The 20,585-nt window shown below is 37.7% G+C and overlaps 2 protein-coding genes across 2 annotated transcripts; one reads left to right on the top strand and one right to left on the bottom strand.

Annotated features, from left to right (window-relative positions):
* Positions 1–433: 433 nt before the first annotated feature.
* Positions 434–5,862, bottom strand: LOC139734572 (peptidyl-prolyl cis-trans isomerase FKBP2-like). The gene is made up of 5 exons (XM_071645348.1): positions 5,720–5,862; positions 4,255–4,431; positions 2,124–2,236; positions 1,607–1,689; positions 434–1,137 (listed from the first exon to the last, which is right to left on the bottom strand). Exons 2-5 carry the CDS (start codon positions 4,414–4,416, stop codon positions 1,076–1,078), a joined length of 420 nt encoding a protein of 139 aa, XP_071501449.1. The 5' UTR covers positions 4,417–4,431; positions 5,720–5,862; the 3' UTR covers positions 434–1,075.
* Positions 5,863–7,113: 1,251 nt separating this feature from the next.
* On the top strand, positions 7,114–15,647 carry LOC139734573 (small nuclear ribonucleoprotein Sm D2). The gene is made up of 3 exons (XM_071645349.1): positions 7,114–7,192; positions 13,632–13,808; positions 15,084–15,647. Exons 1-3 carry the CDS (start codon positions 7,188–7,190, stop codon positions 15,256–15,258), a joined length of 357 nt encoding a protein of 118 aa, XP_071501450.1. The 5' UTR covers positions 7,114–7,187; the 3' UTR covers positions 15,259–15,647.
* Positions 15,648–20,585: the final 4,938 nt, after the last annotated feature.

Here is a 20,585-nt window from a genome sequence, read left to right on the forward strand (position 1 = left end):
CGTAAATGTAGTAAAAACAAAAGCAACCCAGTACATTAATTGTAGTTGAGCAAAACCCTCTGAAAGGTTATGACTTGTGGTAAGATGTTGCTTATTGCCCAAATAACTCCCCCCCCCCCCCTCAAAAAAAACCCAAACCTAACAAACAAACAAAGTTTTACAAGTACATGTAAATAACATACACACAAATGTTTGTAATGGTTCATGGATACATTAAAATATGTTATGGCAGAGATGTTGGGCATTCAAGTATACATTTTGAATATTTGTGCTGTAGTAGCAGTAGCTGTGCTTCATTGCTACACATTCACATTCTTTATGAGAGGTACATGCCGTGTTGAAGCAGGCACAAATCCATTTATACATACATACAGTGTATGTTATTTCAAACAGGTCATAGCTGGAATGTGCATGCACTACAGTACGGTATGGAGAGCATTTACACAGAGCAACACGACCAGAGAAGCTCAAATGCGAATTTACTAATGGAGTACCAGTAGTTGAATATGTGTTTTTGCGACTTCATCGCTAGTGAAATTTTATTACACTTGCATGTACAAAGTTTCACTAATAAAGATTATGTATAATAATGAGATAATCTTGGCATAAGACACAATTACATGTAAGTTTTATCATTCATCTTGATCTTGTAAAATCTGTTACATAATAGCTGCAAAATCTTGTAGGAAAATTCATATGAAAATGATATGTCTTGTAAATAATACAAGGCTGCACACTAACCCACTTTTCCTACTGGTCCGACAGGCAGGTCGGACCAGTAGGTACAGTACCCAGTTTGTTCATGTTTTACTCGTCCATTCCTGAAAAAGTCACTGGTCCAACAGTGATTTTTACTGGTCAGGGACCGTGGGAACGGTGCCAGTGTGCAGCGTTGAATAATACCTAGTCTTGATTACAGGTAGACAACCAATGACTGGCATGAATAAAATGTGACTTCCTGTGTTATCTCCCCAACCACCCTATACACTACCTAACATGCACTGATTATTGCTGCCGATGCTCCTATCTCCGTGTTCCTTTCAAAGCACATTATGATTAAGCAGGAAAGAGAGGTCTAGAGCTCCTCCTTCCGAGTAATTTTAAGAAGCTCCACTTCAAAGATCAAAGTTGCTCCTCCTGTGTCAAGAAGAAATTAGAGAACAAATGAATACTGTAGTTGAAAATTGCACAAACATACACATCACACAAATGTCACAATTATTTCAGTACAGTAAAACCTCGCGTAAGTCAATATGCACAGGACCTGAGAATACAGTATCTACTGACTTGATTGGAAGTCAACAATACATGTACATGTAACAAGAGGATAAAAGAGAAAATTTGGAACATTTTTATTGCTCTGACTTGTGTGCTTTGTCGGCTTATGCGATGTTGTCTTTGGTGAGGTTTACTGTATCACACGGGTATGATTGCTCGTCACTAGTGGTAGGCAGGTGAGAAATACCAGAGCACATAACAGGTACAAGTACAATACATACCAGAAAGTCAAAGAACTCTTGTTTCAGTATGAAAGTCTGTCATAAAGTTTCATAAAGATCTCTTGGAAGAGTAATCCCACATCTGTTCAAACAATCACCATACTCACCTGGAATTTTAGGTGGTGCTCCTCTATCCCCATAGCCAAGGTCTGATGGTATAACCAGTTTCCTCTTTTCTCCTTCGCACATGCTGCAACAAAAGGCCAAAGATGCATTATCACACTTAATAAATTGCACAGTCCTACCAAGTACTAAGGGTCAAAAGTACACATCACTAACTCCCCAAGAGCATCAAGGATATCATACATGGTGCTCTTGGTTTCGACATAGTAAAAGCTGCTCACATGAACTTGTTACAAAAGTTTAAGTTGGAAATAGTGCGCATACATAAATGACAATTCAAATATATACACAGAAACACGAACACTTTCCAATCAGCAACACAATTCAGAATTCAGAAATGTACACAAAAACCTGAATAAATTCCACTCAACAACATACATACTAAATCATTTCATGTGTTTGAGGTTACTGGAGTGCAGAGACTTGCATCGAGCTTTTGCCCTCATTTAATTTACAAGTATAAAATTGAGTACAGATGCAAAACACATAGATTTCACTTACTTGAGTAGTCCTTGGTCCCATCCCTTAATAACCTGGCCAGCACCTAGTGTGAACTCGAATGGTTGGTTTCTTGGGATGCTACTGTCAAATTCAGTCCCATCTTCTAACTTACCCTGTGAAAGTGATTGGGGAAATGAGAGTCAATGCAGAGCAGAAAATGCATGCATAACAAATACTTACAAAAACAACAACAACAAATAAGTTGAACGGAAAACCCTGTTTGGTTGCTCATGTTCATCTTTCTATCTCAACACTGTGTTATGCCTGTGGAAATGAATGAAACAAAAACACATATTTTGAGAGAACGGTAAATTCTATTCAGAATGGTAAAATAAACAAAACCCACTGCATTCTAGAGGGGGCACTAACATGAAGAACTCTTAAAAGTATGACAAATACAGAATGTGGAACCACCAAATAATTTATGCAAAAAATGTGAGTATATCATCACAGCTTTCATAATTTCCACCTTCATTCTCTCTTTCAGAGCAAACACTTTTTGTACACATGTACAGTGAAATGATCTAAAGTTTCTCACACATTAATCACAAAAACAAAACAAATAAGCTTTATCTACTCCCTGTCCTTCTGAGTGTGAGTGGGTCTGAACAACTAAGAGTGGACTAAAATATATGTAGCAGGGATTTCCTAGTGCTTACCTTAGTACAAATGTATCACAAGTTCATCTTCCAAACATTCTTGCAGACTATTACTTATTCATGAAGAAAATAGCAAACTTGGGGGGGGGGGGGGGGGTCCATTCATAAAAATATATACATTGTACTCTATCACACAAGCAAAAACACACGCCAAGTTTGGTAATAAATTCAACCATGCATTTTCAAGAAGATGAAAATGTAAAAATTAGCCTCAACTCTGGTCCCCCCCCCCCCCCCCCCAAGCCAAAATGGGAGCACTTCAGGATGTGAAATGAAGAAACCAAAAACTGTACTCACACAAATACAGTATACCCACTAAAGTTCTAGCATTTTAAGTCTATCATTACTGGTTTCAATGAAGATATTTTGTAAGGTTATGTACATTCAGTGTAGTTTGGGGTTCACTTTAACCTTTGGTACAGGTTAGCTAAAAACTCTCAATAATCATGAACAATGGATGGCAATATTGCTGCAAAAACAGCTGATCAGCAGTGAAAATCAGGGTACCCTTGTTATAACTGGGACCTAAAAAGTCCATGAGCTAAAGTCATGGCAATTAATACACTGTTGAATGTAAGCTTTTCACAACATCTGGGTACCCCCCCCCCAAAAAAAAAAAAAAAAAAAAAGAAAAGAAAGAAAAAAAAAAGAAAAAGAAAAAGAAAAAATCTACTAAAGTCAAAGACTATGGACCTGAAAAATCACCTTGTAGTTTAAATTGTATTGTTATAACAGGGTTTTGTTGCATCCAACCAGGGTCCATGATCTACAACTGTAACCTCTCTATAACAAGAGTCTGCTATCCCAGCAAATTATATAAATGGGACTTTCAATAAACAGCTACCATTGTGATAGCCTCTTCATTGTAACTTTTACATCTCAAATATTGGCCCTAGTGTTGAATTTTGTTCTAGACTTCTTCACAGTTTTCTACCTAAATCATAGGACTACGCTGACACATCAATTCTCTTACAACTTATACATCATTGCAGAAAAAAAAAAAAAGGACTGGCAGCTTTTCATTTACTTTTACCAGATGAAATACAATACTACAGTTGAACCTCTCGTATCCGGACAAGTCGGGACCGGGGCTCATCCGGATAAGGGATTTGGCCGGATACGGGAGACTCGATGCTTTATACATGTACATATACATACACATGTACTGATGTAGCCCATTGTAGTACCACATGTAGTAATGTGTATACTGCAACCTTTTCATTGTTACATTTGGGGATGTTTGGGGATGTAAGCAATTTGGAAGGAAATTTGATGTAATGTATGTTAATCATGTTGGAAGTAATATGTAATTCATGTGTGTTTGTGTAGGAGTTCTCAAGGAGTTGGGAATCCCCCTTTCCTCCCGTAATTATTTAAAAAAAAATCACGGCGAGATTGCATCCGTATAATAGAGAGATCCGGATAAAGGGAGGCCGGATAATAGAGGTTCAACTGTACTGCTATGCACTTACTGTATAATGCATAGAGAGACGGTCTCCACCTCTGGACCTCTTTGTACAATTTTCAACCTTCTTCTTCACACCAATCTGGAGTTTCTTTCCTTTTTCCGCAATAACACAGACACAGCACAAAGAAGCCAAGGAAAGGAGTAGCACCGCCTTTAAGGACACCATTGTCACAGCTTTTATCTGAAAAATTAAATGAACAAACATAAAATAAACCCAAACAAATAAAGAAAATCATGTTAGCTCAGTTCATCACTTGAGTTTTTTCCTTTTCTTTTCTATATTTTGTGCCCGATATATTCCACCATGCATTCATTGATACTATGTATACCAAAATTATAAAGTTACATAGCCCAACCAGACGCTGTGCGAAGCACAATACAGCGACTGGGCTGTGTATAGTTAAAAGTTACATAGACCTCTACGATTATTTATATGGCATGTAGGGTAATTTATATGTTTACCCTAGACTCTAGCTCCCTGCCCTAGTCCTTGAAGTGTTGAATGAAAAGTATTGATTACTAGAACTTCTAGAAGAATGGTGAAATGGTGAGAGCACTTTTGACTTCAGAAATCGCATCTCTTATTTTTGTAATAGACTCTATAAGTCTAGTCTAACAAAAATTCATCTTTTGAAAAGTAAAAACTAACAAGTTAGATACTGTAGGTCTATTATAAATTCACTCTGTTTCGTCAAAGAAAAGAGAAGCAGCCAGTTTCTAGTCGAGAAAATGCGACAGGCATTATCTTGTTTACACAATACACTGTCACTGCACTCGGGGACAAGAAATCATCTACCCAATTAACTCTTTATGTGCCATATTTGCACGCCCAACTTGGCGTGCCAACTTCGCATATTCTGCTCAAACACACAAACCCACCCATCCAAAAATGGCAAAACGATTGATAAATCACCAAATGCCGAAGTACAATGAAAGCGTTTCTTGCGATATACGAGATATTTTATACAATTGTACTTTCACACAAGCATGCACAGCATGAATCACGCCTGTAATAATCTTCAAGTGTGAAGGATCGACACAGGACTACCAGTCCAGAACTAGTAGGTCCCTCCTTGTAGTGCTGCACTGGTCATTTGAATGAAATTGGGAAAAGCAATACTGTATTCATAGATTTGTCATGCAATTTACATCAAAGCAAAGCTTTAACTGCTACATTTTCTCTAAACTTAGCTCATTGCATGTCCAGGGTATAATAACAAAAATCTTTTTAAAAAAAAGGTAAAAAGTTTACAAAGTGTACATAGATTTGAAAAACAGAACGTTTTCTCAAAGCATGACTAAAGTTTGTATGTAACGTTAGCAATGTTACATTGCTATCTCAAAACAGTCAGTGGCACACACACACACAGGGGGTTTTACACCATGACACATAAAAATAGGCTAGATTTTGTATCTCGTACTGCTTCCTGCTTGTTTATGAAATACTTTCGAAGAAATATACTATCTACCTAGCTAGTCCTAGATGATGCAGATCTACAGTTGTAAATACTTTCCGACATACACTGGGTCAGTCAGTGTAAGCAAAGAGCTACTACTAACAGTATCTACTCTTTTATTGATGCAAGCAAGTGAAGTGCCAGCTCTTGAGCTACGGTGCGGCCCCAGAATGGAACTGTGTGCCAATGCCGAACTCGCGAGGCTAGCTAGCGCAGAATCCCGGTGACGCGGCCGGAGTGAGCTGAGCGAGAGGGAGATTTCTCGGGCAAGAATTGTACCCGTTCTAATTCTTGCGGTCGGCTACACGTCACTTCCGGTTGACTGGAGTGAAAACAAACAGCTTGCAAGCGCTAAGCCTGCATAATGCGCATACTGCATGCTGTGCATGTGCGACGCGTATAATTTATGTGCAACTCTACGCAGACATGGGGACTGTTTTTCATTATTCATTTTGTCATTTGTGCCATCATTCATGAGATACATGCATCATGTCTTGCCAGCAATATTCTAATAATCTGGATCCTGTCGATCGATCGGTCCCGGTATTTTGCCAAGTTGAAGGCAGTCGGGGACTGGACCTGTGCCCGTATGAAATCGCGGCAGGACTTTGGATCAACGACCCGACAAAATGGCCAGATGTGCAGTAGAACCTCTTTGAGTAGGCCCTACCCCGATATCTACGCTTACTTAGTACCTCATAGAAACTTCAGGTAGGTCTATAGGCCTAACGTTAGTACTGTAGTAGGCTTAGGGTAGGGCCTAATTTAGGGTAGGCCTAGGGCCTAATCCTGCCGCCCGCCGCACAGCTACATACAGCTTGCGCTAGCGCTATCCTCGCGGGGCGCCCCGGCAGAAAACACGTACAGCGTTACCACTCCAGGCCCACGCGACTGTAGACTATGGTTTGTTTTCACTCCACCGCTATCCATGACCCCGTGTCACGCAAAATACCCGGATGTCCGACCATGAGAATACACGAGGTTGTAGAGTGTGATGCGCAGCGCAGGCCCTCGATCTACCGCTTGTTACTTTCAGGTAAAACATTCATATTTTTGTTTCAAATAAAAAACCATTTAAGATAAATAAAACAAAAAACAATTAACTTTTAAGTTTTAATGACGATTTTATTTGTTTAATGAAAAAATGTATATTTATTGATAAAATATCATTTTTTTTACTCAACAAATGGGAAATCACTAATAGATTTTAAATTTGGCAATCATATTTTGCTGATTCCTACCTACTTCTACTGAGGCAGATCAGTACCCACAACGTTCTCCCGACCCATACGCGTACCCGCTCCGCGGCCCGGTTGTCTCGGCGAGCAATCGAGGGCAGCTTCGTTATAACATGTACCTACACTGCTGGTCATATACTGACCTCTTATACTGTAAGTACAGCAGCGAAATAGCAAGCGGCGTTTTCGATACGAAGCGAAGGAAACTGCTACCTAGGAATCAGATCTCAATCAAGGACATCATGTCGTAAGTTCATTTCAAAAGACAGATTTACGTTACATATAGTGATAGCAGTCTTCTTTAACCCAGCATTATCTGTTTTCATCAAGGAAAACTGATATAGGAGCAAAAATAGTATGTTCGAAAAAACTGTTGTCCTACATATCCACTTTTGTGTGAGTGAGTGTGATTTTTGTGAGGACATCGCTCTGCTCTGGTCTGCTCTGTAAAACAGTCAATCCTTCCTAGTCATCGGGTACGGGTGAAGGAAGGAAATCGAAAGTCATAGCTTTGTTTGCCTTTGGGTGGGAAATTGAGTGATGTGATTTTTGTGTACATTCGATCATGATTCACCAGACTAATTGAATTAGATGGGTCTAGATCTAGACTCTAGAGAAGGAAACTGCGGCAGTAAGCGGCCGTGCAGCCGTTCGCGGCAGGTTAACTGCGACCAGCAGCCCCAACGTACAACGTACAGTGTTGGGGCTGCGCCGTTTTGGCCTCGATATTTTAATGTTGTACCAATCGGGTGCCGTTCCGGCGCTGTATTTCCTTAATTTTTCAACAAAAACTACTGGGAATACTTACATGGGTGGACTAAACCTAAATGATTCACATCGGCGACTGTTTGATGCATTTCATTGCTTATGATGCAGAAAATGCTGTCTTATAAGGCAAATATCTTCAGCTCACCGATGCTCACTAAAACTCACAATCACTTGCACATGCGCACACAATGCATTCAGTGCAGTGCATTGACAGCTGTATTACTCGCTACATGATGCATATTCACCGTGCGATGATGCATTATTCATATCCTTTTGCGTCCGTAACGTTGACGTCATTGTTTACGCATGCGTAGATGCGTACTGATGGATATACACGTTCAAAATAGCAGCAAAGCTCTCCACTAGGGCAGACCACCTACTCCTAAAAAATGTGGAAAATTATTCAGTTTCCAGATAAATTGGTGAGAAGGACCAAGGCAATGGGGTAGTGTATATTTCATTTTATATTGTCACTGTGTTTATGATGGACATTTAGCCATGGTTTATTTGTGAAGTTGCCGTATATGTGGCAATAGGGAGTTGTTCGTGATTCTCACTTGAACGAAACTGCGGGGTAGCCGCCAGGACCCCGCCGCAGAGCGGCGGGTCTCCGGGGCTAGCGGCAGGTATACTTAGGTGACCCGCACCTCGTCATAGTTAATGTTTACCCATATTTGAATCACATTTCGCCACTGAAATTCTTTGAAATCCAACTCACATACAGGAAAAATGCTGAAAATTCCAATGGAATCACAAGTTCACTGATCGATATTGAAAATTTGCAGCTATCGTTGTCGAACGCGAACGATGCGAAAAAGTTGCGCGCTAAGGAAGGGGCCCGCAACTCGTCACCCGCTCTCCCATAGACTTAGCACGTAAAAGAGGTATGCGGGTGACAGTGATGTTCCCATAGACATAAATTTACACGTAAAAGATGCGTGCCGGTGACTTATATTCGTATTCCTATAGCCCTATGAAAATTTCAGATTTTCGCGAAAAACTGTTCGGTTTTCACCACAATTTGCTTGATTTTGGTAGCCCTGCCAAGTTTCAAGCGTACAGAACACAGTCCCGGGCATACATTTTTGTTTTAGTTCGCTCAAAACAATTTTAAGTGGGGTGACGGTATTCGGGCCTCTGACGAGGTGCAGGCACCTCACTATACAACATACACGGTAATATACCGCTAAACACAGCATTGCACTGTTACATGCACACTACACATATACTAACACACACTCACTAGCAATCAACAAAAACCAACCTATAAAATGGGCACGATCTCTGACGAAAGTGAAATTTTCTCACCTAAATGACAACATATCGCATCCAAAATAAAATTTTCGGTACTTCTTAACATAACAATTAAGAAATAATGGTCCAAGAAACTTGATTTTTTTGTCGTTTTCCTGATGCTCATGGATTTTGAAAACATATCCTCACATAAAATAGAACTTCCGCGAGCCGATGTTGGCTGCCATTTTTGTTCGGAAAGTGGATGTTACAATCGAAAAACTTCAGACAAACACGAGAAAGACATCAACAACACCGCCAGAATTGCGATCTTGTTTGCGGCCAATGCATGTGTGCCCGCTATTTTCACGTGCTTTTGCAATGGGATTTGGGGCTTACGCAATGTTCGCGAGACATGTGAAGGCGTTCAGCTAAAGATCGCGGAGCACGCGCGTATTGCGTAGTGCATAGGGATTGTACATCGTGCCGCAAGCAGAAATACTACGTCGCATATCGCCCTTATCGGCGAAAATTGTGCCGGGTTTTGCCCTGGTAAATCATGAAAACTGCGTTGGTCAATGGTAAATTTCTTTTATGAGAACAATTGCGTTAATGAATAATCTTGTCTATGATATATGAAATGGTTGAAAATAATTTGCCTGATTTGTTTACAAGTCGGAAAAACCCTTAACAATGCTTAAACTGCTGCAAACGGGATATTTTACTCTAGTCCATAGTCTAACGTAACTTCGTAAGTGTTAGATATCTACGCTTTGGCTTTGGGCCTTTGCATTTTTTTTTGTTTCTACTGAAATAAACTTCACATTTAAAAAAGAAATCATGTGTTTAGACGACAAAAATATTTACAAACATGTTTGTTTAATATCTCAATTTTGATTGTTTAGGCGCTAGTGTAAATTTACTTTCGCACCTTCCTTGTTGACCAAATGTTAATTATTTCGAAACATGCTCAAACTTGCCCTACAGGTAGCTAGTTACGAGTAAACCACTGGTAAAATTTAACCTAAAATAATTGCATCTACTGAGTCTCTTAAGTCGAATAGAAGTTCAGTTTTAACACTTTAACAAGTGCCAGAAAACTTGATCACTTGTGAAATGCTGCTCTGTAATTACACAAGCAATCAGCGCACTACGAATATGTTCAGTGCATGCAGTATCATGGGTCAATCATTTGATCTAATGTCAATTTAGCGATCACAATGGCTTTTTCTAAGGTGTCTTTGAAAAAGCTAACATTTGTTTTTCCCTTTTTCTCGGCTCAGGCAAGTCTTGCGGTTAGTGGTAGCTTCGCTAATTAAGTTTAGACCTATACCAAGCGGTTGAGCATGTGTGTGTGCAGCCCTTATCTCTTTCTCTTATCTCTTTTTTTCTTTTATTTTCAGGTATTCCTGAATTTTCCCTTTCCTTCTTATTAATCATTTCTTTGTGAGTTTCCTCTTGTCTAACTTTCTCAATTTCCTATTCAATCTATTTAAACTTTCTGCCTTTATATTCTGTGTTCCCTTCGGCCTTCATGGGTTATCTTTCACTCCGAGCTCCACGTACCTTTCCTTTCTTTCCTCTCCAATATATTTTTCTTATGTTTTGTTCAAATAGAAATACATTGTATCACCTTTCTTGATTTCCTTTTCAACCTGTACTGTAAAACATGATATATTCGTGGCTTGAAATTTTCGCGAATTGGAGCCGACAACCTTTTTCGTGGCATGAAATTTTCGCGAATTGCTACTGGCATTCAATGCATGCAGTGTAGACAAAAGCTTTCGCATGCATTTTAATTTCGCGAATTTTGGCACTCGCGAAATTCGCGAAATTAAAATGCACGCGAAAATTCCTCATTTTACAGTATATCTTAAATTCTTCCTTTCCTCCCTATTCATTTTTGCTTTCATCCAGTTTTGATTACTCTCTCATTCTATCATCCTCCCTAGTGCTTTTTTTTTTTTTTTTGGTCAAATTCAATCTTTGATTCTTCTTTGCTTTCTGCTTTTTTGATCAAATATCCATCTCTCCCTTGCTTTCCTTTATAATGTAAGTTTCTTTTCTTGATTTCCTTCCATTATCTTTACTTTTGTTTTTATTGCAAGTGTGCTTTCTATTTAATTTGTAAACCTTTTTGATTTGTTTAATTTTTCCAGGTTTACCTCTTTAGTATCTTTTCATTCATTTCCTTTCCCCCTTTTCCTATCCTTTCTCTTTGGGCAAGTCCAAGATAATGCGCACGTTACGTATGGGACATTCAGAGACTTTTATGACCTGAAAAATAGTGTTAATGGCCTTTGATCATATTGAACTTCATCATGGTGATTGATATCTAGAAGAAGTATAATCATGTAAAAAATGGAGAAAAATGACCTTCACAATTATATTCTAGAAGAGAAAATAAGTGCCGTTACGTATGGGACCAGAAAAATTTTGTTTTTTTGAACATTTTTTTCAACCTCAAAACTCTCTGAAAGTATATCATTCTACAACTTGTAACTCACTGTGATGAAAGTCACAACACTCAAGATTATCACAGGTAAGTTTCATGTCATTAGGCAAAAAGCTCTAATTACAGGTTCTAATTAAAGACAGACATGATGTGTTACGTATGGGACAGTTACGTATGGGACAGTTTGTCCCCCATTCATTTAGTGTGTGAAGAACCATGTTTATGGGTATTTTGCATATTTATTGAAGTAAAATCAGTTGAAACTACTCAAATACTGATCCAGATTGTCAAGGAAACAATATGATTGAATATTCATCATCATAATCATATTCAATCATATTTTTATATTTTTATGACCAACCTGGGTATGCATGCCCTTTGTCCCCCATTCGTTTAGTGTGTGGAGAACCATGTTTATGGGTATTTTGCAAAATAATTTTGCAAAATACCCATAAACAAATTTTTGCATAATTATTGAGGTGGAATCAGTTGAAATTACTCAAATACTGATCCAGATTGACAAGGGAACAATATTCCCCAGATATTTACCATCATAATCACATTCAATCATATTCTATATTTTTTATGACCAACCCGAGTATGTATGCCCTATTTTTATCAGGATAGTTACTACTAAAAAATTGAATAGTTTAAAGTGTTTACTTCCATTGATGAAGGGCAGTTTGCCATTTAGTTTCAATAAAAAACAACTTGACGCAAGAAATATTAAGTTTAATAAATAAGCAATACCTGCTGCGTGGAACCCCAGTGATCGAGTAGACATATGATGTCTGTCTATCAGTCAGGTCATTGATTCGAGTCACACCTCAGTATGTATACCCATGAATTTTGTTGTGGCTACTACTGAAAACTGAATAAGGACAATTTGTGTATCACTTGCAATAAAAAAATAAATCATTTTACTTTTTTTTTCTATTATATATATCACAACCATTTCAAATTGGATCTCCATTACATAAACTTTGAATTCCTCTAGTCTTAGGATTTTATGCTCTAATAAGTAATTCATATAATTGGTTTCCAATCATCTCTTTAAATGTTGAAGACTGAATCCCCATTTCTACAAAAAACTATACCATCCCTTTAATGATGATTTTTCATTGTGTATTTTGCCATTTTCCCCTCCCCCTTTCTGAAAATTGTTCAGTCAAGTTCATGTATTGTTTCAAGTGTCTATAACTCAAAAAGTAGCTACAATGTTGGGATGCTTTCTTCAGGATGATTGACCATTTGTATACTGAGACACCTTCCCAGCTAGCTACATGCATTCACATGCAATATGTATGAGGATGTCCCATACATAACGCATTTGTCCCATACGTAACATTATTTCAATGCCTAATAAAAAAAAATTCTTTTACTTTTTTTTCTTTTTTCTCTGGTATTTAATTTCTCTAAACAATAAATTAGAAGTTTCCAAAAGGGCATTAAAATAACCTTAGCAATTTCAGAAAAAACCTAAAAAAATGACCTCATTTTGTTACGTATGGGACATCTCATGATAGGACACGAGCTAATTTGCATAATCATTTGCATAATCCCTAAATTTTCATACCAAGTTAAACTATGTGATGAACTTCTTATGTCCACATATTAATCAAATATTATTTGCTTTCCTTTGAATTAATATGAATTTGTATAAATGTCCCATACGTAACGCTGCGTTTCACATTTATGCAAATGAAGCCCTTGAAATTTGCATAAATTTACATAATATCATTTTTTCCTCCACGGAAATCAAAACTTCAACTCATAAGCTTCAAAATGATACCAAACATGTCAATATTGAGCAAAGATGAAATTTAGCCTTCTGAGGGGACCTTATCTTGGACTTGCCCCTTTATATTCTTTCACCCTTGTCTTATAACCACATGTGGTCCTTATAAAAGGTAGTCCCCCTTTTTGTTTTTGGACATCTCAGCCACTTCAACTTTTCATCAAATTTTCATTAGATTTTAATCTTGGAATTGCATTCTCTTTAATATTTCATAAGAAGTTTCTCATTATCTCACAAAAATGAGTTGGAAATCTGAAGACGCATCTCAACCAAAACTATGCAATCCCTCTTAAGAAGACTATTCTTCTTTTAAATTTTGCAATCTTGCAAGGAAACATCAAAGGTGCATATATTGCAATAAGATTTGTACATTATATTAAGCGACAAGGTTTTAACCTGTTGGTTGTATCTGTCCTGCATCTACACATGTAGGCTCCTTACAAAGCCCAAGACAGAGATGAGCCAGGAAGAGCTGGCTAAGAGGGAGGAGGAAGAATTCAACACTGGGCCACTCTCTGTCCTCACACAGTCTGTCAAGAACAACACCCAGGTTCTGATCAACTGCAGAAACAACAAGAAGCTACTTGGGCGTGTCAAGGCTTTTGACAGGTGAGCATGAAGAACTACAGCATATCAGCTCATGTGTACAACTTTTCTGTTCAATGATCTACCATGAAATATCAAGGCATGGATGTATGAAATGCATACTTTCACTTTCCTCTTCATGAATTTGTCGTAATGCTCTCTTTCATACAACCAAGTATGTAAATTCATAGATTGTGCATTGTAAGTTGTGTACTGCATTCTACAGACCTGAAACTTATCTACAAAACTGTACACTGCATAGTGAGTGCTACTTCTCTGCTTCATGTGTGATGCGGTACACCATGTGCCACATGTTTGATCGTATGTAATGTGGACAACTGTGAATTGTCAAAATTGGGAAGTCAAGCATTTTTTGCCTTTTTTGTCAGTCTCCCTATAACAAAGCAAGTAAAGGAAATAATGACAGGTGTTTTAAGGTTTGGTAAATGGCTTTGTAACTTCTTGTACATGTGTATATAAATGTAAAGGCAGATTATAAAACTTGATGCTTGAAGGGCTACTGACAAGATAATGAATTGATGTGATGTGGGGTAGAATTTGTAAAGCTTTAAAGCAAATGATTACTCTGAATTGTGAAACTGCATCATTAAATGGTCCCTGAAGTCCAAATCTATGTTGATCTCTATTGATGCTTTTTGGTCTGTCCATAACCAAATCACCACATACAATGTACACTGTACTTGATGAAAACATGCATCATGTATTTTTAAACATGTTTTTTCTGCATCCTGTTAACCCTCCCCCCCCAAAAAAAAACAACACACAAACAAACAAACAAACAAACAAACAAACAAAAAAACAAACAAAAAACTCCAAGTCATATTCATCCATATTCCTGCTGTGACATCATCCTCCTGTATCACTTGAGCTGAACAGTAGACACAGTTAGGTGCCTTACCATTCATTGCTGTTATTACCCGCACTTCCTCACCACAGCATCACATTCTCTTTTTTATGCAAATTTTTCTGACAAATTTTTGATATAGCAACGAATTATTTTTTTTATATTTTTTTTTTCATCCCAGTCTTGCAACTGCTGGCCTTCTGTGCAGTTCATCATATTTCTGTAAACGTAAAATATGAAAATCTGCGAAGTGCATCTGTAACTACTCTTAATTCATGCTTGTAGAATTTAAGAATAATTACTATCCATTTATATTGGGGACCAAATTTCGTTATTACAGTTGAAAAATCAGAGGTAAAATAATAATTCTTTCCAAGTTCTCCTAATTATTTTTAATGTATATTATCTCACCATTCTATTTATCTTATCCACAGGCACTGCAACATGGTTTTGGAAAATGTGAAAGAAATGTGGACAGAAACTCCAAAGTCTGGTAAAGGCAAGAAGAGGTCAAAGCCAGTCAACAAAGATCGCTACATCACCAAAATGTTCCTGCGTGGAGATAGTGTTATCCTGGTGTTGAGGAATCCACTGGCTACTGCAAAATGAAGACCAGAAATGGGTCGTCTCTTTTAGTGGGTTGTAGATTTTCTTTGTATGCCATTTCATCGACACAACTGCGATCGATATGGACTTTGAGATTGTGCACGAGTAATGCACAAGCCATCCTGACTGAATTACCGAAGCCATTGAGAGGTGATTGTGAATACCTGTTGTGATATCTGACAAGACGAATACTTGAAGTTATATCTTGTCATATTGAGTCATTGTTACCTGGCAAGATGCATTCACCAGAAGACCACAATAATAATTCTGTCATAAGAAGAAAGTGTTTGGAAGTGCAAATATAGGCAGAGCTGCCATGTCTCATTAATTCTACAAGGAGAGCCCCCGGGGGGGAACAACGAAAGATTATGTATTCATCTCATGTCCTGACAAAAAAAAAAAACAACAACAACAACGACAAAAAAAAAAAAAAAAATGCACACACACACAAACAACTAAAATAATGATATAAGGGTCTCCCTGACTTGGATGTTAGCAAGCTTTAGATCTGTAACGCGAACGCTAAAGATGATGCTATTGGCCTAAAAATAGTGTTCTGCACATGCACAAGACAGCTGTTTGCATTGTTCAACCTGTGAGGCTGTGTCTTAGCGGTTGTGTCGCATATCTAAAGTTCACTATATTTGTGACACCACTGATATCTCCCTGATTTTGATGTGTGCATTGCTGAAAGAGTTGTGAGCAAATAGCATTACCTTTTACACGTAATTGCCAACTGTTTAGAGATAAACAAGAAAAAATGTAAAGATGTTATTTGTATTTCTTTTTTTTTTCTGTAGTGGCATACATATCTCAGCTGAAATGTTAAGTTGTTCCTCCCAGGGAAATAAAGGTGACGACATGTTGTGTCCTTAGAAATTTCTGGTGAGATTGATTTTTATAAACATTAACGTTGAATTGTTGAATATTGTTGTCTGTTGTTCAAATTGATATGCCACTAAGCAACACAAGAGCATGAGGGCAAACATGAGAATGATACCTTTCACTTTCCATTCACTTGTAACTGTACAAGCTTGGTCTGAAAGTCTTTTCCTCTGGTGATATTTTTTTTTTCAGTTGCAAATATGGTGAACGTTATTGAAGATAACTTTTATGTATTGTGTATGTTGATGCACTAAAAACATAATCTACATGTGTTTTCAGAGCTGATGTTGTGAGGAATAGAAGAAAGTAGAAACAGATGTCCTTTCTTTTGAATGGCAAATCAGAATAGGCTGCTGTGGATGTAAAGCTTGCATGATAAATTCTGTAGGCTTTCATTCATATAAATTATACATTTGTATTTTAGCATGGTGTTATACCTCTTACTACACGAACAGTTTGCATTTTGAAATGAAGTTCAGTCAACCTAGCCTATGTCGACATCACAGAAATAGAAATAATTGATAAGTTGAAGAAAAATTCAACCCCAGAAGGATATAAACATGTGTATTAATTCTGTCATGTAGATAAAAAAATCATGTAAGTCGATGGATTTTCTGTGCTCCCTTTTGATCCAACTTAGTCTAGGTTACCTGTATTCTTTAACATGTGACAGACCATGTTTCAGTGTGCATTCAAGTTTGTGCATACTTGATCACAAAATATTTCTGTGAGACCACACAACTGGTCAGAGGTTTTGATTTAGCTCATCTGACATAATTGATTGACTTTGTCTGCACTTTACTTGCAAATTTACCGTCTCAGTGGTAGGTTATTGTAGAGTGACAGTGTAAATATTTACACATTATGGACATCTAAAACTTTCTTCTACTGCAAAGTCTAGACATTATCTTAAATTGTAGAAGTGCAAGAGTTCTCTACGTACGATACAGTTTAAGATTTGTACATTAATCTTCCAACAAATCTTACCCTTATAGGTTGAAGGAGAGCTTTGCTTTAGCTGGTATAGGTTTACTGAATGAAATGCGTACTTAGAGCTCCTTTAACCCTAATCAGGCTGGGGGGGGGGCGGAATCCGCCCCCCCCCTCGACGTTTCGCGCAATATCTTCGCAACGCGATAAGCTCCCGCCGCGATGTTTCATGACTTTTTTCTTTCAAGTATCGCGCAACTTTTGAGACCCAAATTGTTGCGCCCGCGCGTACCGTTTTGACGCGACGCCTGTTCGAAAAAAATTTGTCAACCCCAAAATTGCTCCAAAACATGATTTTGTGTGCAAATCCAATGCAAATTGTGTTTTTTCAATTAATTCACATAAAAATTCATATCTTCACTTAGAATGGCCGAAATTAATTTATTTTAGCATAGTAATGCTTCGAAAAATGTCTGTGACAAATTTTGGCCAAAAAACAAACAAAAACAAAAGGTCAAAAAACAGAGAAATACATAAATTCAAAAAACAATAAAATACATAAGAAATTAATTTCGATACAGATTTTTTTTTATCCTATGTCTCAGAAGAATGATACAAGAAACATTTTTAAAAAGAAATTAGCTTAATTGGAGCATTAATAAGTGATTTAGAGCCCAAAACTGATTTTATGCATAAATTACAATAATTAATTAATATAAAATAATAATATAGCATAGCGAAAAAAGCCCAGCCTGATTAGGGTTAAAGGGACTGTACAGTACTGGTTGAGGTGAGGATTCAGCTTGTAACGTTTTGCAAGAAATTTAGAAACCACTGTATGAAATGTTAAAAAGCATTCTAAGGGGAATCAAAAGTTTATTTGATGAAAATCGGTTTTGAAATGACTGAGATATCTAATAACAAGTTAAAACAAAGAGATCCTAAGAAAAGTCGTGGCCTGTCAAATTAATTAGGAACGCTTTTTTTGAAATTACATGCTTTTTCATATTTCATAAGAAGTTTCTCATTATCTCACCAAAAAAATGTTATAAACCTGAATCCTCACCTCAACCAGTACTGTACAGTCCCTTTAAACCTTATTAAGTTGACTATCCTTTATGTTTAATTCCTCAGTCTTGACATGGGGAACTGTATTATATACGCAAAGGTCAATTTTGTATCTCTTTTTATTTAGGTTTAAGAGCGGTATCTTTGTTTCTTTCATTCAAAATACATCAATGTGAAAGTCATCAGACCTGGTCCCATTAAAGTACATTGTATCATGTGCGACATTGTAAATCTGTGAATAAAGTTCTTCACTTTTGTATGTTCCTCAATTTTTTACTTCTTTCTTTTTTTTTTCTTTTCTTTTTTGTTTTGGTGAGTGTGATGTTGTTAACATAATGCTTGGTAGACTGGGATGATTACTGTACAGTGCACTCCCGTTATAACGTATGCGGTTATAATGAAATTCCGGTTACAACTAATTAAAATTTCAGGCCGCAAAAGTAGCCGCTCTTTGTTCTTTACTGTTTATTTGTTTGGTTATAACGAAATGTCAATATAACGAAAGAAAGTTGCCGGTCCCAAGGACTTTGTTATAACAGGAGTCCACTGTATATGCCATATACATGTATTTCGCATTTGTTTATTTTTGTAAATTCATGAGTTTGGTGCTATTCATGAATTTAGCAACCCACAAAAATATTAACTCTGATCGAGACATGAATGCTGCGTGATGCATGCATACATTTCTGTGTTCATTACTGTACTCTACAATTGCAAATTCAAGTACTCCCCCAAAATTTTGCAGAGTCCCTATTCACCCTCACACAAAAACAGAATCGCTGAATACAAATGTATATGGCGTATGCAGTATGTGTCTAATATGCTTACGCGAGTAGTGTCACACTATTATACAATGTGTATCTAAAAAAAAAGGTAACCCAACTTTGGAGGGCTACTTTTTCATAATTGTCAGCTATGGAGAACTCAATGTTAGTTGTATGGAAAGGGGAACTCTTTCTCTTTCCATTGATACCTAATTATGTCCACAAATGTCATGCATGACTGAGCAAATTGCACTTTTTCCAAGTTTGCATGTTATTGTGAAGGAACAGTGCATGTTTCACTGCATGGATGAGATCTGTCAATGAAATGCCAAGTAGGCCAGCATGTAGGAATGCAGGTTTGTGTTTAGGGGTTTTTTCTAACACTATGGTCCATATAACCTATAACATGGCCATCTGCCCAATAACTTGGTCGCTCCCACAGAGGCCAACCCACACAGTCGATTTTTCTCTGTTCATAATCAACACATAGCTCTCAGTGACAAACCATGTCTTCAGTATGAAGAGAGAAAAATGGATGATGTCTTAGTCTTTATGAGAAGGACCAAGTTATCGACAACGTGGCCATGTTGAAAGTTATGAACCATAAAAAGGTTAGAAGAAACCATAAACACGAATCTGCAGTCGTGCAGGCTGGCCTGATGATTTGCACACTTTCATTGACAAATCTCATCCATGCAGTGAGATATGCATTGTTCCTTCACAATAACACGCAAACTTGGAAAAAGTGCAATTTGTCATGTGCTCAGTCATGCATGACGTTTGTCAGCATAATTAAGTATCAATGGAAAGAGGAAGAGTTCCCCTTTCCATACAACTAACATTGAGCTCCCCATAGCTGACAATTAAAAAATAGAAGCCCTCCCAAGTTGGATTACCTTTTTTTTTTTTGATACGCACTGTACATGTACATACATGTATATCACTACACCAATCCAGTGCATGAAAAACACATAGGTATAGAAGACCGAGTGCAAAGGAATGTCCACAATGACATGCATTAATAGTGAATTTAAAAGACAGAATGGCAGCTAGAAGTTGCATTACAATCGAACACAATACATGTATCAGCAATTACAGGAATTGAAGTTATACGCCTTTGCAAAACCGATTCCTGTACAGTGTACTGGCTGCTAGAGGGGTGTTATGGAAGAAACGAAAATCTATCCTTTGTACCCATGCTCCTTGCTGCAGAGAGGTTGTGTGTGCTTATTGCTGGTGTGAATATACATGTACATGTACCAGGTACACGGGTCATCCCACTAGATCTACACCCACGAGTCATACAGCCCACGAGTTCGACACTGAAAACAGGTTCACGAGTCATACAGCTCACGAGTCATACAGCCCATGAGTTCAACACTAGGCAAATAAAGCCCATGAGTTCGACACTAGGTAAAAACAGCCCACGAGTTCGACAGATACAGCACAGGGCTTAATGTGTCGGTCTCACGGGCCTCGTTAGCTTAGTGTAGAACTAATGGGCTGTATGACTTGTGAGCTGTATGACTAGTGGGCTGTATGACTTGTGAGCTGTATGACTAGTGGGCTGTATGACTCGTGGGTGTCGGTCTCGTGACGTGCACCCCATGTACATGCATTGCTTTGACAAGAGAGCATTTCTATTAAAGTATGCATCATTCCTAAACAACCAGCCTAGTGAGC

The sequence above is a fragment of the Diadema antillarum genome, unplaced genomic scaffold (genome assembly GCF_040938485.1).
Source record: "Diadema antillarum isolate AM-2024a unplaced genomic scaffold, OU_Dant_1.0 seq00000533_RagTag, whole genome shotgun sequence".
Taxonomy (NCBI): Eukaryota; Metazoa; Echinodermata; class Echinoidea; order Diadematoida; family Diadematidae; genus Diadema; species Diadema antillarum.

What these genes read in the sequence shown, in the direction of transcription:
- LOC139734572 (XM_071645348.1), bottom strand. Translation starts at nt 4,416, where the DNA reads ATGGTGTCCTTAAAGGCGGTGCTACTCCTTTCCTTGGCTTCTTTGTGC. An exon ending in GTCTCTCTATGCATTATACA is followed by an intron (nt 2,237 to 4,254) that starts GTAAGTGCATAG and finishes TCACTTTCACAG; the next exon opens with GGTAAGTTAGAAGATGGGAC. An exon ending in TGGGACCAAGGACTACTCAA is followed by an intron (nt 1,690 to 2,123) that starts GTAAGTGAAATC and finishes CTTTTGTTGCAG; the next exon opens with CATGTGCGAAGGAGAAAAGA.
- LOC139734573 (XM_071645349.1), top strand. An exon ending in CGTGTCAAGGCTTTTGACAG is followed by an intron (nt 13,809 to 15,083) that starts GTGAGCATGAAG and finishes TCTTATCCACAG; the next exon opens with GCACTGCAACATGGTTTTGG.